Source organism: Mus pahari, chromosome 20 (assembly GCF_900095145.1).
Source record: "Mus pahari chromosome 20, PAHARI_EIJ_v1.1, whole genome shotgun sequence".
NCBI classification, from domain to species: domain Eukaryota; kingdom Metazoa; phylum Chordata; class Mammalia; order Rodentia; family Muridae; genus Mus; species Mus pahari.
The window spans coordinates 12,963,585-12,977,828 of NC_034609.1; the positions used below are offsets into that span (position 1 = coordinate 12,963,585).

A 14,244-nucleotide genomic window follows, 5' to 3' on the forward strand; every position below is an offset into this window, starting at 1 on the left:
CCCCCGAGATGCTGTAGCTCTTCCCGGTGTGCACAACTGCTCATCCACATACTGCCCGCACACGTGCCCATGCATGGTTTTGAGATGCTGAGCACTCTTTTTGAATGAGGTCCTTTGTTAATTTGCTTTACAGCACCAAGGACACCTCCATCTCTTTGCTTGAGCCATTTTGGACCAAACTGTGCTTCCTCGGCCCTCGGGTGTGGGTGAGTGCTAGTCTGCAGCCCAAATTCTCAGAGGTTTCCAACCTCACTCACTCACGTTTGGAATTGTCCTCAGCTGCAGGGCATTGAGTGTCTGAGACTTGGCCCATTTTTCTGTTCTATAGCTGGATACCATGGACCACATCATTCATAAAGAACAGGGGCTTATTCAGTTCTTGGTTCTGGAAGTCCAAAGTCAAGGGCCTGTGCAGGATAAGGGCCTTCTAAATGGTGGGACTCCGAAGAGTCCCAAGGCTGGGCAGGGAATCACAAGGCAAGACAGAACCGGGTAGGCTCCTTGAACCGGGTAGGCTCCTTTGACGAGGTCAGCAGTGCAGTTACATGGTCTCCTCACGCTCTGGTATAATAATAAGTACTTCCCAAAGGGGCCGCCTGCAGACACCATATTTGGATATAGTAAGTTTCTTCCCTCCCCCTCCTCAGTCTACCACACCCGACTTCCCAGCATCCTTGTAACGGCAAGGAATCATCTACTCTCCATCCTGTAGGCTTTCCCTGAGGAGCTTGTTTTACTGAGAGCTTGACACCAACAGGAGGAGCTAGGTCTGTGAGCTAATGGATGCAAATACCTGCAACTGATGGGGGGGACGTACAGGAGCGAAGGGAAGATCTGGGGCTATGCTGAGGAGGCAGTCTTTAAGGAAGTGAGTTGCGTGTCTCTGCAGGATGACCCTGCAAGTTTCTCCCCTGGCTGCCTACAAAAACAGGTGCTTCTTCTTTTTCTTTGTTTGGTAGTACTGGAGAATGAAGCAACGGAGTCTCACAAGCTAGGCCATTAAGTCACATCCTCAGGCCTCTTTATTTGGAGTCAGTCTCAGCAAACTGCCTAGGCTGGCCTTGAACTTATTCTGTGCGGTAGGCAAGTCTTTCCCATCCCGAGATGGTACGTAAGGCCCATAGTACTTGCAAAGTTTTGATAGCTGAGCTTGTGGGTTTAGGATTTAGAGAATCTGGCACTCAAGGGTCACAAGATGACTCTTCCAGAGGTCCCAGGAGCCCCTCAAGGCTTGTCCAAAGCCGTCCAGCAAAGCCCACCGGCAATGGCGACCCACGGCTCTGTCCGCGCAGCCTGGATGCCAGGGCACCCGTCGGGCCGCCTCAGGACAGATACTCGCGCACGGTGAGCTCCTTCAGGGTGGCTCCCCTGTGCGTGGGCCTCCGGAGCTGGTTCTCGTCCAGGCGGCCCTGCAGCGCCTCCAAGTCCTTGCCCAGCGCGTAGGCCAGGCGCACCATGGCGTCCAGCAGCGGCGCGTAGTAGCGGTGGCCCTCGCGCGCCCCCAGGCGCCGCAGCGCGCGCTCGCCGACCGCGAAGGCCTCGGCCGGCCGCTCGAGGTCGCGCAGGCAGACGAGCGCGGCGCAGAGCGCGGGCACGGCGGCGCTCGGGCAGTGCGCCGTCAGCTTCTCCTGCAGCGGCAGCGCGCGACCCAGCAGCTCGAGCGCGCGCGCGTACTGGCCGGCGCGCAGGCAGCCGAAGGCCTCGCGCAGCTCCGGCCGCGTGAGGAAGTCGAGGAACTCGCGCGAGCGGCGCACGGCGCGCACGGCGTAGAGCAGCCGCAGGTAGTCGCGCAGCTCCCGGCGCCGCTCGCAGATGGTCTCGGCCGACAGGTTCCCCGTCAGGCGCTTCCGCGGGAACGCCACGTCCTCCAGCTCCGGCCCGAAGCGCTTCAGGAGGGCCTTCTGCAGCCTCTCGAAGTCCGAGTAGCGCCGTTCCACCACCGCCTTGTCGCTGTCGAAGCTCCCGGTCTGGATGACCACGACCTGGTACATCTGCGGGCAGAGCGGACAGGATGAGCCTCAGGACGGCCGCGCGCCCGCGGCGGTGTGCACGCGCACGCCCCTGCTGGGGCTGGAACCCAGGGATAGAGCACAAGTCTAGCAAGTGGTCTGCCATGGACCAATACAGCCTTGCCCCAGGTCATTTGGTTATTTTAAATTTAGTTTAAATTTTTTTCCTTTTACTTTATTCACTTTAAATCCCGCTCACCGCCCCCTCCCGGTCACTCTCTCCCACAGTTCTCCCCCCTCCCCTGTCCCAGGCCATCTGTGTTTGAAATAAGAACTAGCCTTGTAGTTTGCAGATGGAGCCTGATATTCCAGCCTTAGTCTCCCAAGTTCTGAGATTGTAGGCGTGCCCTGCTTGTCAACAGTGTCGCCTTTCCCCCTCCCCCTACGCACCTGCCCCTGTGCAATTTTTAAAAGTCACATTTTGTACGAATAATGTTACCTTTTACATTTTCTTTAAAAAACATTTTTACATGTGTTTGCGTCCGTCCGTCCGTGTGTGTGTGTGTGTGTGTGTGTGTGTGTGTGTGGTTTGTGTAGATCAGAGGACAACTTGTGAGAGTTGGTTCTCACTTTCCACCATGTGGCCTCTGAGTGTCAAAGTCAGGTGGACAGGCTTGGCAGTAGGTGCTTGGACGGGCTGAGCCATCTGGCTGGCCTTCTGCCATTTTCACGCATACATATAGCATACTCTGAAATTCATCTCACACACACACACACACACACACACACACACGCCTACTTCTAGCTATCAGTAAAGGTAGAAAGGTAGTCCGTGGTAAATGTTGGCTCCAGAATAGCAGTGCTTAGATGCATCTTGGAAGAAGAGGCACAGGGACTTGCCGATGGGGCTGGTGTCTCTCTTGGCTTTTTATCATGAAAAAAAAAGGGGGGGGGAGCTCCGTGTCCTAAATCGGGAAGCGTGGGCTGGAGTCAGGAAGGGTCCATCTGGAACACCTGGACGTTTGTTTCAAGCATAACACATTGGTCTTAGATTGGTAATTTAACCTCCTTGAGCTTCAGTCTTCTCATCTTTAACTTGAGGATGTGTTGGCAATTCTTCTAGGCTCCACCCAACAGCTACCTAGTAACCACTTGTGGCGGCTGCAAGCCAGGTGCCAGCCAGGCTATAAGAAGATTGCTTGCACCCCAGCTCCTTTGCTCTCCACTCTTTTTTCATTCTCTCTCTCTCTCTCTCTCTCTCTCTCTCTCTCTCTCTCTCTCTCTCTCTCTCTCCCTCTCTGGCCCCCTCCTATACCCACCTCTATCCCTTTTCCATATCCCCTTCCCCCAACAAGCTTCCTTTTTGTATTAGGCCTGTCACCACACAGCTGACTGCTCAGGGGACTCCTGAGCATGGGCCCGCAGAGGTCCCTCCTCCTGCTGCTGCACTGTACCCCCATTTTATACCACACAACAGGATAGGAATAGTTCCTGTCTTCTGTACGAGGGTTAAATAGCTGAGTGAACTCACGGATGCGAGGGAGAGCTGTGCCCAGTACATGCTGGTAGCTATGGTAACTGTACTGGTCCCAGTAAGGAGGAGTGGTGAGTGGGACCTCACAGGTCCCAGTGAGGTGGGACCACTTGGTATTACTCTTCCATCATCCTAGACCAGGCCAATCTCGCTAAGATGGTACCCCCAGCAGGGATCTCCCCACAACCGGGACTAGCAGCTAGAATTAAATAACAGAGCTCAGCCCTCTTTCGGGTTTACTTTCGTAATTGTTTTTTCTTAATGTCCCGTGAAACTGATCTTTCCCTGAAATGTAGTATTTTAAAAGCAAGTCAAATAAAAAACAGGAATCATATTAATGATTGGAGGATTTTTCAGAATCAGCAGAGAAGGGATGTGGACGACTGACACCTGGCATCATGGGACCATGACTCACAGTCCTCATGGGACCCTACCTTCATGTGGTACCATGCAACCTCCGTTTCTCTGGAAGACTGTGAGTTAGCGTGCCATATTAGAAGTGGAAACCTGTGATCCCCCAAGGCCTTCCCCCCGACCATGCAGGAGGTGACTGACGGGAGCCCCGTCATTCTAAGCTCTGCTTACCACAAACTTGGAGACTCTCCTCTCCTCAATGCGGGCTGAGGCGATCTCAAAGAGCAGCCTGACGTGTTTCCAGCGGCTCTTCTCCTTCTGCCAGTGTTCCTGGAGCTCCCTGGTGGTCATGCTGGAATTGGAGCTCGGGCCATCTTGGGCTTCTGGAAAGACACTGCCTTTAAGGAATCTGCATTTGGCAGTGCCCTGCAGGCCAGGGATGGAGGCAGAGCGTGGGATGGGATGGATATCAGAGTTCCAGAAGAGCAAGCCTATCCCTTCTGTCAACCTCCCTGTGGGGGAGTCAGCTAGACCCCTGCGAAACTACCTTGTGTATTGACCTCAGCCCAACACTCCGACGGCTTGTTATTATGAAGTACACTGGAGGGTGGGATCCAGTCTGTACATATCCGTCCTGCTGATGGACCACTTTGTAACCATGTACTCCATAGGGCACTGACTCAGGGCCATGGGGCCCCTTAGTGCACATCAGTGTCCAGGGGAAGCCCTGAGGAATTCATATTTCAGCCTGAGCCTGGGAGGCTCTGACTACACAAACACTTTATCTCAGGATGCAGCTGCCTTTCTTGGCTCTGAATTCCTGTTTCCTTGTCTTAAAACCAACAGTGTTTTTTCTGTTTTGTTTTGTCTTGTCTTGAGACAGGGTTTCTCTGTGTAGCCTAGCTGTCCAAGAACTTTCTCTGTAGACCAGGCTGGCCTCCAATTCACAGAGATCCACTTGCCTCTGCCTTCCTAGTCCTGGGATTAAAGGCGTGCACCACCACCACCCAGCTCCCCACAGTATTTCCTAAGCCTCACTTGAGCCCCACACTTTTCTGAGAAGCTGTTTAGATTTTTTTTTTCCCCAACACAATTGCATAAAGAATTGTTCATTTATTGCAAGAGGCACAGGCCTGGAACATCCTTATCTTGTGCCACCTGACACTCATGTCATTCCCCTGCCTCACCCCATTTTGATACTGGAGTGAGTGCTTCCCATTTTGTTCCAGTAGGCTTTTCCTGGCACATCTACAATTCCTTTTCACCAATGTCTCTCTTCTGAGCTTGGAGGCCAGGAGAGTGATCTGGTTTACTTGCCATGCATGGCACACCCCAGGCTTCAGCAGATCCATCTTAAATGAGTGTAAAGAGAGATTATTCCAGGAGATGGCACTATAACAGATACTGTCAGTGCCAGGCCACACCCCCTGGCAGCCACTGTTCTGGAAAATGCTATTGACTTCTAAGGAAAGCACCTATAACTCAGGACCCCAGGGCCTTTCTAGGACTACAGCAATGTGACCAGGCGTCTCCCTCAGCATTTGCAGAAAGGGATGTTGGACAATCTTCTTTGTCCTTGGAGGCACAACTCAGGTATGTTCTTTACACTTTCCCATGAACCCCCATCCAGTCTGAGTCACAGTCACCTACCCTAGTCATGTGATCACCCACCCCCTATACAGGAGGCTGCTCTTGTTCCCAATCTGCTCTGTCTCTGAGGATCATCTCCCACGTAACCAGCATGCACCGAATCCTCGTGCTTAGGTTAGGGTGACCCCAGTTAAGGCAGCTGCCTGGCTACCTTGGTACAACCACTGAAGTGCTTCCAATGTCTGAACTAACGTCCACCTCCCACACGGAACACAAGCCCTCCAGTTTACCTTCTTCTGGTCCTGGGCCTGGGAGGTCTGGGCCTGGGGGCAATACTTCCTGTCTGGTTCTTGTTCTGCATTGGTTTATGGGTCCTCTCCAGCCAGGGCTCCCAGGATGCTCTGGACTTGCCATGCTCCAAGGCTGCCTGAGCTACAAGAGAGAGGAGAGCCAGCTCACACTGGGGCTCCTGCAGGGATGCTAAGGATTCCATGCTGGCAGGCAGGGAGGAATGACAATGATCCCTTGCTGGGTCCCCTGCCACCCACCCAGCCAGATCAAACCTAGCCCTCGCCTGTAATGGACAGACAGACGCTGAGTTAGGCTGTGCTCCATGCAGTATACAGTTGCTCTGAATTTCCTACTGTCAAGTGACAGCACCAACATTAGAGATGACCTGGGGGAAGCGTACTGGCTAGTCCTGTTAAATGCCCCACCACCACTCAGTTTTGTATTACAGTGCACCCCCCCCAATCTATCTACCTTAAAGCAAATATTTAATATGCCCAGTTCATCTCATCTGGCTCCTCACACTTCTTTCTTAAAGAACACCCACAAAACTTTGACATTCCTGCCAAATAACAGATAAGGAAGCGAGCGGGTCTAGCCTGGGGTCTCGCCATGGTGAGTGTACAGAGGAAAAAGGACTCGGGGCTCTTCACACCACAGGGACTGCACAATCCTTTCTGTTACTAGGATCTGACATGCATTAGGTGTTTGAGAAATAGCAATGAAATAAATAACTCTAGAAGGGTGTGCTTTTTACAGATAGCTGCACATGAGGAGACAAGAAATAAGACTTTCTCTCAGAGGAGCAAACGGCTGGGCACTGTCCTGGGCACATGTGTTAGGTTTTCTGACAAGACTCCAGGCATCAACAGCTGAAGGGAGAAAGGCTTTATTATGCTTGGTTTCAGGTTTCAGCTCATGGAGGCGGGGAGGGCATGGGCAGAGTACAGTAGGTCACCTCCAGGTGACCCAGAAGCAGAGAGGAAGGAGGAAGGGAAGGGGAGGGGGGACTGGAGAGAATATACCTGCATTTATAGAGGCATTTCCCATGTTTCCCTTGTTTTTAACGTGTGTGTGTGTGTGTGTGTGTGTGTGTGTGTGTATATGTGCGCGTGCGCGCGCGCGTGTGCATGCATGCTCTCATGCATGTCCCTCAGCTCATGAAGAGTATGGAGGTCATATGACAGCTTGCAGGAGTACGTTCTTTCCTTCTACCACACAGGTCATGGGGCTGGAACTCAGGCCATGAGGCTCATGGCTTTACCTGCAAAGCCAGCTCACTGAACCACACTTTCCTCTTTCCCTCCGAGCCTTTGGCATGGTGCTACCCACATTCAGGGTGGGTCTTCCCCCTTAACTTAGTCATCTGCGGAAACAGTGCACAGACACACGCAGAGGTCAGCTTCTCTTGGCTCCCAGGGTATTGTAAGTCCAGTTAAGTTGGCAAGATAAAGCATCATAGCACAGGAACCAAGAGGAAGTGCAATGATGTCATCGCATCCACTCTTTTAGTTGGTCTGGCCTAGGGGAGGCTTGATCCTGTGCCTCGGGGGCTGTTCTTGAAATGGCAGATGGGAGGGACTGTTTTCTGAGTGGCATCTAAGCAATGGTCTTTTAAGAGCTGTCAGAGACCCTCCATCAAGCCTCACCTTGACAGGTGGGTAAACTGAGGCACAGGGCAGGATCCCAGCTGTATATGCTTGGGTACTCAATAGCTTGTGTGTCCTGCTAACCTGCTCAGCCCTGTGGAGGAGTCAGGAGACATAGCCCCCATTCTGACTGACTGCGGCCACTGGGAACGTTATTTAATGTCTTCTGTTTTCCATCTCTCCCTTCCTTTTTTTGGGAAAGGTGGCTACAAGCCTTATCACACTGTAACGTGTTGATGGGATGGGTCTCTCATGTTCTGCTAAGTTCTCAACCTCCCCTTTAATATAGTACCTCAAGTCGTGGTGACCCCCAACCCTAAAATTATTTTGATGTTACTTCATAACTGTCATTTTGCTACTGTTATGAATGCTAATATGAATATCTGATATTCAGGATATCTGACATGTGACCTCTGTGGGGGTCACAACCCACAGGTTGAGAACCACTGTGCTAAGTGCTAAAGCAAGACAGTAGGTAGTCGCTAGGCTGTCATATTTAACAGGGGTTTTTTGTTTGTCTCCTTGCTTGCTTGCTTTTGTTTTTTGAGATAGTGCTTCACTATGTAGCCCAAGCTGCCCGGAAGTCATAATCATCCTGTCTTTGCCTCCCTAGGGCTGGGATTACAGGTAGGCCACAGCAGGCCTATTTTACTGAATGGAGATGTAGTGTTTCCTGTGGGCACTCTGTACTTTCCCTATGATTTTGTCTGTGAAGTGAGTGCTGGCTTGTGGAACTGGCCCTAGTGGTTCAGGCCTTTCCAGATCTGCTTTGATCTGGTGTCCTGCCAGAAGCAGGGGACTTCTTCCATGGGGCCTCAGAAGACCGCAGAAATGTGCCCATGCTGCGTGCTCTGGTAAAACCATTCAAAAACTGTCATGAAACTGGGGTTTAGAATAAAACTCAAAGCCACAACCAAAGCTGTTCCTGTCCTCTTACAGGACAGACTGGGAGCGACCCATTTAAAGACAAGTAGAAAAAGGTGGTATGTTGACAGTTCCCAAACACATCCAAGCCTCATTTTCCCCCTGTGGGAAATGGGAACTTGATCCTTTTGCTAAGCTCCCTGGGGACAGAGGGTTCTGAGGGCTGCCTTATCACTCCACACCCTCAGTAGTAAAAATTTCTAACCATCACAACAAAGCACTACAGATGTTGGGACCTATAGCTTGGGGACCACACTTGGCCCAGAGGACAGAGCAGAGTCACAGGCTCCCACCCCACACCATCTCCTGTGCATGACAATCTTCATCTTCTGGGAGCCTTGGCTTTTGTTCCCCACTTGAAGGAACCCTACCCTCTTCAGTCCTCCTCCTACATACACTGGGCCACTTGTAGAGTTGAGGCCACCTTTCTTGGGGGCAGTGGGAGGGTTGCAGAGGGGATGAAAATCTGGTAGGATGTAGTAAAAGCCCTTGCCCATAAGACAGAAAAACTGAGAGGCACCCATTCAGAGAGGAAGAGGAGGAAGGAAATGCCAAGAGCGCCAGCCCTGGCTGTGGGAGTTTAAATTTAAACCTCCTTTCTTTTGTAGGGCAGTCTCCTCAGGTCTTCATTGGAGGGTCAGCCAAGATTCCACCTGCCCTGCTAGGGCGAGATGAGCACCATGGGACCCCTGGGTGCTTCCCTGTGAAGCTTGCCACCAGATGCGCTCTCAGTTGTGGGTGTGCATCAGAATCCCCACTGGGATTGGGGAGAGGAAGTGTTAGGAGCTCTAATGCAAGCAGGACACCCCACAACACCCAGACAGAGCTGGGGTGGGCTCTGGTTTCTTACTCAGCTGCAGGGTCCATCCTTTGAGAAATAACAAATCTGGACTTGTTCCCAGGAACAGGACCCCTGCCTAGCATTTCAAAAGGAGTCAGGCTTAGAGGCTGGAGGTGGGTTTGGCCCCAGTTGCTAAGGATAGCCCATACTCTCACCACCCTTGGTCCCTCCTACCCAGTCCCCAGGGAGTTCCCAGAGGGCCTGTCAAGGACATCACTGGGTCTCAGTGAGCGGAAGCCAGCTACGCTTAGGGTCAAACACTGACTGACCTGGGATCTTCAGGCTTTGTGGGTTTGGGGTCCAGGAGAGTCACATGCTCCACTCCGATCTCTTTTTGCAAGGTCCAACTAGATGGCTGAGTGTCTGCCGCACTTCTGAGTTCTCCTTTTGAAAACAGGAAATGGGCTGAGTGATCCCCTTCAGGGGCCCCAGCTTATTGGTTGCTGAAAGCTGTACATGGAACCTCATAGACAAACGTCTGCAGTACATCATACAAGCCACGTGGGACAAGGCCACCTACAGGAGGACAGTATAACTTCACAGTAGCTTTAAGTAGCGTGATACCTATTAGACACCTGAACAATGGCTGGCATTTGGAGAATCTGTCTCAAAGTCCTTTGTTTTAGTCCTTTTCTATGGCAATGACAGAAGACCATAAACTGAAAAAAAAAAAAAATCACACACACGAAAGTTTATTTAGTTTATAGCTCTGGATCCGGAACATGCAAGAGCACACTGGCAGTGTCTGAGGGCTGTCCTGCCGCATGTGACATGCCATGGTGGGAGGTGAACAGACCAGAGGAAGCTTACGTTATGCACCCCAGTTTCACAGTTACGGCCTAAATCCCTTTATGAAGACTGTCCTTATGACAGTCAACTCTCAGAAGACCCCACCTCCCAAACCTATAGTGTTAGGGATCACAGTCTAACATGAGGATTTGGGGATACATCCTTTTAATAGTTATTATCTTAGCTACGAACCCTTTGCATTCTGTTGACAGGCTGGAGGACTGAGGTTTGGCACATGGAGCTGGTGGGATACGGAGCCAGCGCCTGACACAGAAAGGTCATGGGATAGGCTAGGGTACGGCCCGGGTGGACATCTTGCATCCCCCCGGCTGTGAATGAGCCAGGCTGTACCTTCTCTATCCTTGGCATGGCCAATACTTCTTGAAGACATTCTACAGTGTGGGCGGGGGAGTCACCTCATAGCTTATAACACTGGGTCCCACAAAGGATGATTATGGCAGGCATCTTCTCACAGGCTTATTTCCCACCCGTCTCTTCTCTGTTGGAGTCCACTGCTTTGTCTTTTATCGAATTATGTTAATGGCTGCAGATAGGCCATGAGGGTTCCTTTGGGTATGTGTGCTTCTTAATCTCTTTTTCCTCCCGAGGCTCACATTTACACTGAAAGGATCTTGTGATGAATAGATACTGTCTACCATGTTCAACTAAATCAATCTTGCTATTCACTGTCACGGAGGTTTCGCCCTCATTTGCGTCTGCTTCAACCCCACAGGCCCTCAGGAAGCTTACGATGAGTCAAGGTGTACAGGACACTTGACGGTGCCACGCTGAGCGTGTGAGGCTGGCAACTGAGGGCATACTCAAATCCTCATCGTTTGCCTTTCTGCTCAGGGCTCTGTACAACATCTGTTTACCTACTGGTCTTATTTTTACGAAAACGTCAACCAATCCTGCCTCTCTGCACCACCATCACTGTCATATCAAGGGCACACATATCCATAAGAATTTGGTTTGGCCAAGTGCTTGAGAGAACCACTGTGCATGGCGTGCCTCTGGTCTGCTAGTCCCGGCTGCAAGGGCCGTATCTCATTTGCCTCTGCCTCGTGTTGCTTGGCAGAGGAACCAGTGTGGCAATGAGACAAGAGGCTGCAGAGAGGTGCGTGCCTCTGCCCCTCTTCTTCCTACCGTGCATCTTGCCAGCTCCTTGCCCTGTCTCTGCCCAGGCTTGCAATCTGTGAGATGCCACAGTAGGCTCTGCATTTTTCTCCAAACCCTGTGAGCTCATTACAGCAGTTAGCAACCACAGGGGAATAGTGTGACAGTCACTGCTTCCTCTTTTGGGGCTGGGGCCCAGTTTTTGGAAACCACCTGACATGGAGGTGTGCCCAGATTTTGTTGGAGGAACACAACTGGGCCAGTGTGACCGGGAGACTTTGTCATCTGCTGGGTGTTGGCTTTTCTTTGAAGCCCGGAAGCTGATGGGAGAGGGGAACAGGCAAGGGCTATGTCTTGTCCACTTGGGCTGTCATAACAGAATGCCCTATGCCATGCGGTTTAAACAACCAAGCTTGTGTCCTAAAGTTCTGGGGGCTGGGACATTCAAGATCACGGTGATGGCAGATCCAGTGTTTGGTGAGAGCCTGTTTCCTGGTTTGTGGATGGCTATCTTTTTTGTTGTAATGGCCCACGATTAGCGGAGGGTTAGAGGGCTCTCAGGGGTCTCCTTTGTAAGGGACATAGTCCCATAAGGGTTTCATATCATGACCTAGTCACTTCCACTAGTCAGGGCCATCACATTGTGCGTTAGGACTTCAATGCCAAGGTCTGAGAGGGCATATTCATTCTGTAGCAAAGAAGATCATGGTGGGCCAGGACAGAGCAGTGGGCATCCCTGTTCACAACAGTGGCGATACCAAGGCCAAATGAAGCAAAGTGGGCACCATGGAGTCAAGAAGGGGAGATTCCGCCATCTTGAGTCAGATGCCCCCTCTGGACTCCAAAGTCAGAGAATGCCTCTCCTGCTCTGATCCATTATGTCCCATCACATTTAGAGCCAACCTAAACTTCATCCTCTCTCCTGCTGCTTGTCTCCCCTCCCGACTTCACTGTTCCCTTCCCAGCATCCCTTGCTGCCCTTAGCACAGCCATGGTGAAGCGCACTGGAGCACACTGGAGCATGGTGGGCATGGTGGGCATGGTGGGCATGGTGGGCATGGTGGAGGTGGGAAGACTTGCCTGCCCAGGAATTTCCTTTCTGGAAATTCCCTTCTTTAGGGTCTTTCCACGTGGGGTTTTCTTTCCCCTGGCTTGCAGCTTCCTGTCTGTCTTCGGGTTGCTTCTCCAGGCAGCCTGCCCTTGACTTCATGCCATCTACCACGGCTGGCATGCCTGTTGGCTTATTGTCTTAAACACCACAATGGCAGGAAGCTGTGTCCATATGGGCAGCCTGTCGCAGCACTCAGCCCAATGCCCACACTTAGAGGCTGCTCAGAGGGTCACTGCTGTGTGATCGCACAGGAGCAGGCCAATGAATGGTAAGACAATGTAGAAAACTAATGGAGCTGTGGCTCCAGCTCAGGCCCGACTCTGTGTACCCCGGGGTGGAGCACCGCCCTTCTGACTGGCAAGATTAAACCAGTCCTTCTTAGGTGCAAGTACTCTGCATTGACTAGTAATGCAGAGATCGAGTAATAACGCACCAGAAATAACTGCTTATTCAATCCCCAATGCCTCAAAAGGAATGAATGAATGAATGAATAACTGCTTACCAATCTCAGATATTGAGCATGCTCAGAGACTGCAATCCTGAAACTCTCTTTTGAGAAATTAAAAGGAATTGATCATCCCTGAGGAGGGCCTCTCCAGGTTTGCCAAGGAAACCTGAGCTGGCGAGGTGTTTTGCAAAGTGACCCAAAACCTGGTAGCTGGTTGCTCTCATCTTCTTGCGGCTGCGCATAGATGAGGAGCCTTTGTAAAGATTCCAAAGGTTACTATTACTGCAGGACTGTGCATTGGAGCTGCAGACCAAGTGGTGCTGACTGCTTTTGTGACTGCATTGAGACACAAGAGGAAGGACGAGGCGCTGCCCTCATTTTTGTGCCACAGGCTTAAAGAGCCTGCCGCTGTGCCGAGCCTCCTGCTCTCCCCCAAAGGCCAGGATGGGCAGACTTCTATCTGTGTCAGGATTTGCTGTAAAGTGGAGACAACAGAGCCTTTTCCATCAGGCTTGTGATGTGGTGGGGGACATGATGAGCGCTTGAGTGCAGGCAGCAGTGGGCTGAGATTGGGGTGTTCTGCTCTTTCACCAAGGCCACGGAGATGTGGGGGTACCACCGCCTGAGGAAAGTTGTTCAAGGTGGAGGTAGAGGAACCGATTTTCTTCTTCTTCTTCTTCTTCTTCTTCTTCTTCTTCTTCTTCTTCTTCTTCTTCTTCTTCTTCTTCTTCTTCTTCTTCTTCTTTCGCCTTTTTGGTGTTTTGAAACAGGATCTCACTATGTAGCCCAGGATGTCCTGTGACTCACTCTGTAGACCAGGCTGGCCTTAAAGTCACAGAGATCTGCCTGCCTCAGCCTCCTGAGTGCTGGGATTAAAGTTGTGGATCACCATGCCTGGAGAGGAACCATTTTTCTCACTCTGTTGGGTGGTGGAGTGTTTTTTTTGTTAACATGGAAGATGATTCTAGAAGCACTAAGGGATAAGGGAGAAGGGGGGTCTCAGTGAGGAGTCAGAGAAGAAGCTTGGGTGGGAGAGCTGGCTTTAATTTCTTAGGGTCTGATATTTTTAGGTCATCCTTGTTGCTGTATCAATATACCACAGACCATAGGGCGTATTAATGACAGGAATTTATTTCCTATGGTTCTGGAGGCTGGGAAGCCTTAAGGTCAAGACTCCTGCAGGCTGGGTGCCTCCTGAGGGCCCACTGCAGACAGCTGAGCTACATGGCCATCTTGCCATCATGGGAACCCCTCGAGTTGCCATTCATGAAGCTCTGACCTCAAGACAGAATCGTCTCCTCAGCCCCTCAGAGGTTAGGATTTCAATGTGTAAAACTGAGGGGGAGGGGCTGAGGAGATGGTTCAATGGTTAAGAGCACTGGTTGCTCCTCTAGGGGACCTGGGTTCAATTCCAAGCACTGACATGGCAGCTATCTGTAACTCCAGTTCCAGGGGGTCCATCATACCAGGTATGCATGTGGTGCACATATAATACCCATACACACAAAATACAATAAATACATCTTACAACAAAGCAAGCAAGCAGGCAAACAAACAAAAACCTGAGGAGGATTCAGACATTCAAACTGGGTCGCCAGCACACAGCGAAGCCTTCCCAGTGCACCCATGAGCTCAGGGATGCATTAGGGGA

At 51.4% G+C, this 14,244-nt stretch overlaps 1 protein-coding gene across 1 annotated transcript; it reads right to left on the reverse strand.

Annotated features, from left to right (window-relative positions):
• Positions 1-995: 995 nt before the first annotated feature.
• Snx20 (sorting nexin 20) lies at positions 996-9,541 on the reverse strand. The gene is made up of 4 exons (XM_021220728.1): positions 9,399-9,541; positions 5,718-5,859; positions 4,069-4,217; positions 996-1,991 (listed from the first exon to the last, which is right to left on the reverse strand). The coding sequence occupies exons 2-4, from the start codon at positions 5,839-5,841 to the stop codon at positions 1,323-1,325; spliced, it is 942 nt and encodes a 313-aa protein (XP_021076387.1). The 5' UTR covers positions 5,842-5,859; positions 9,399-9,541; the 3' UTR covers positions 996-1,322.
• Positions 9,542-14,244: the final 4,703 nt, after the last annotated feature.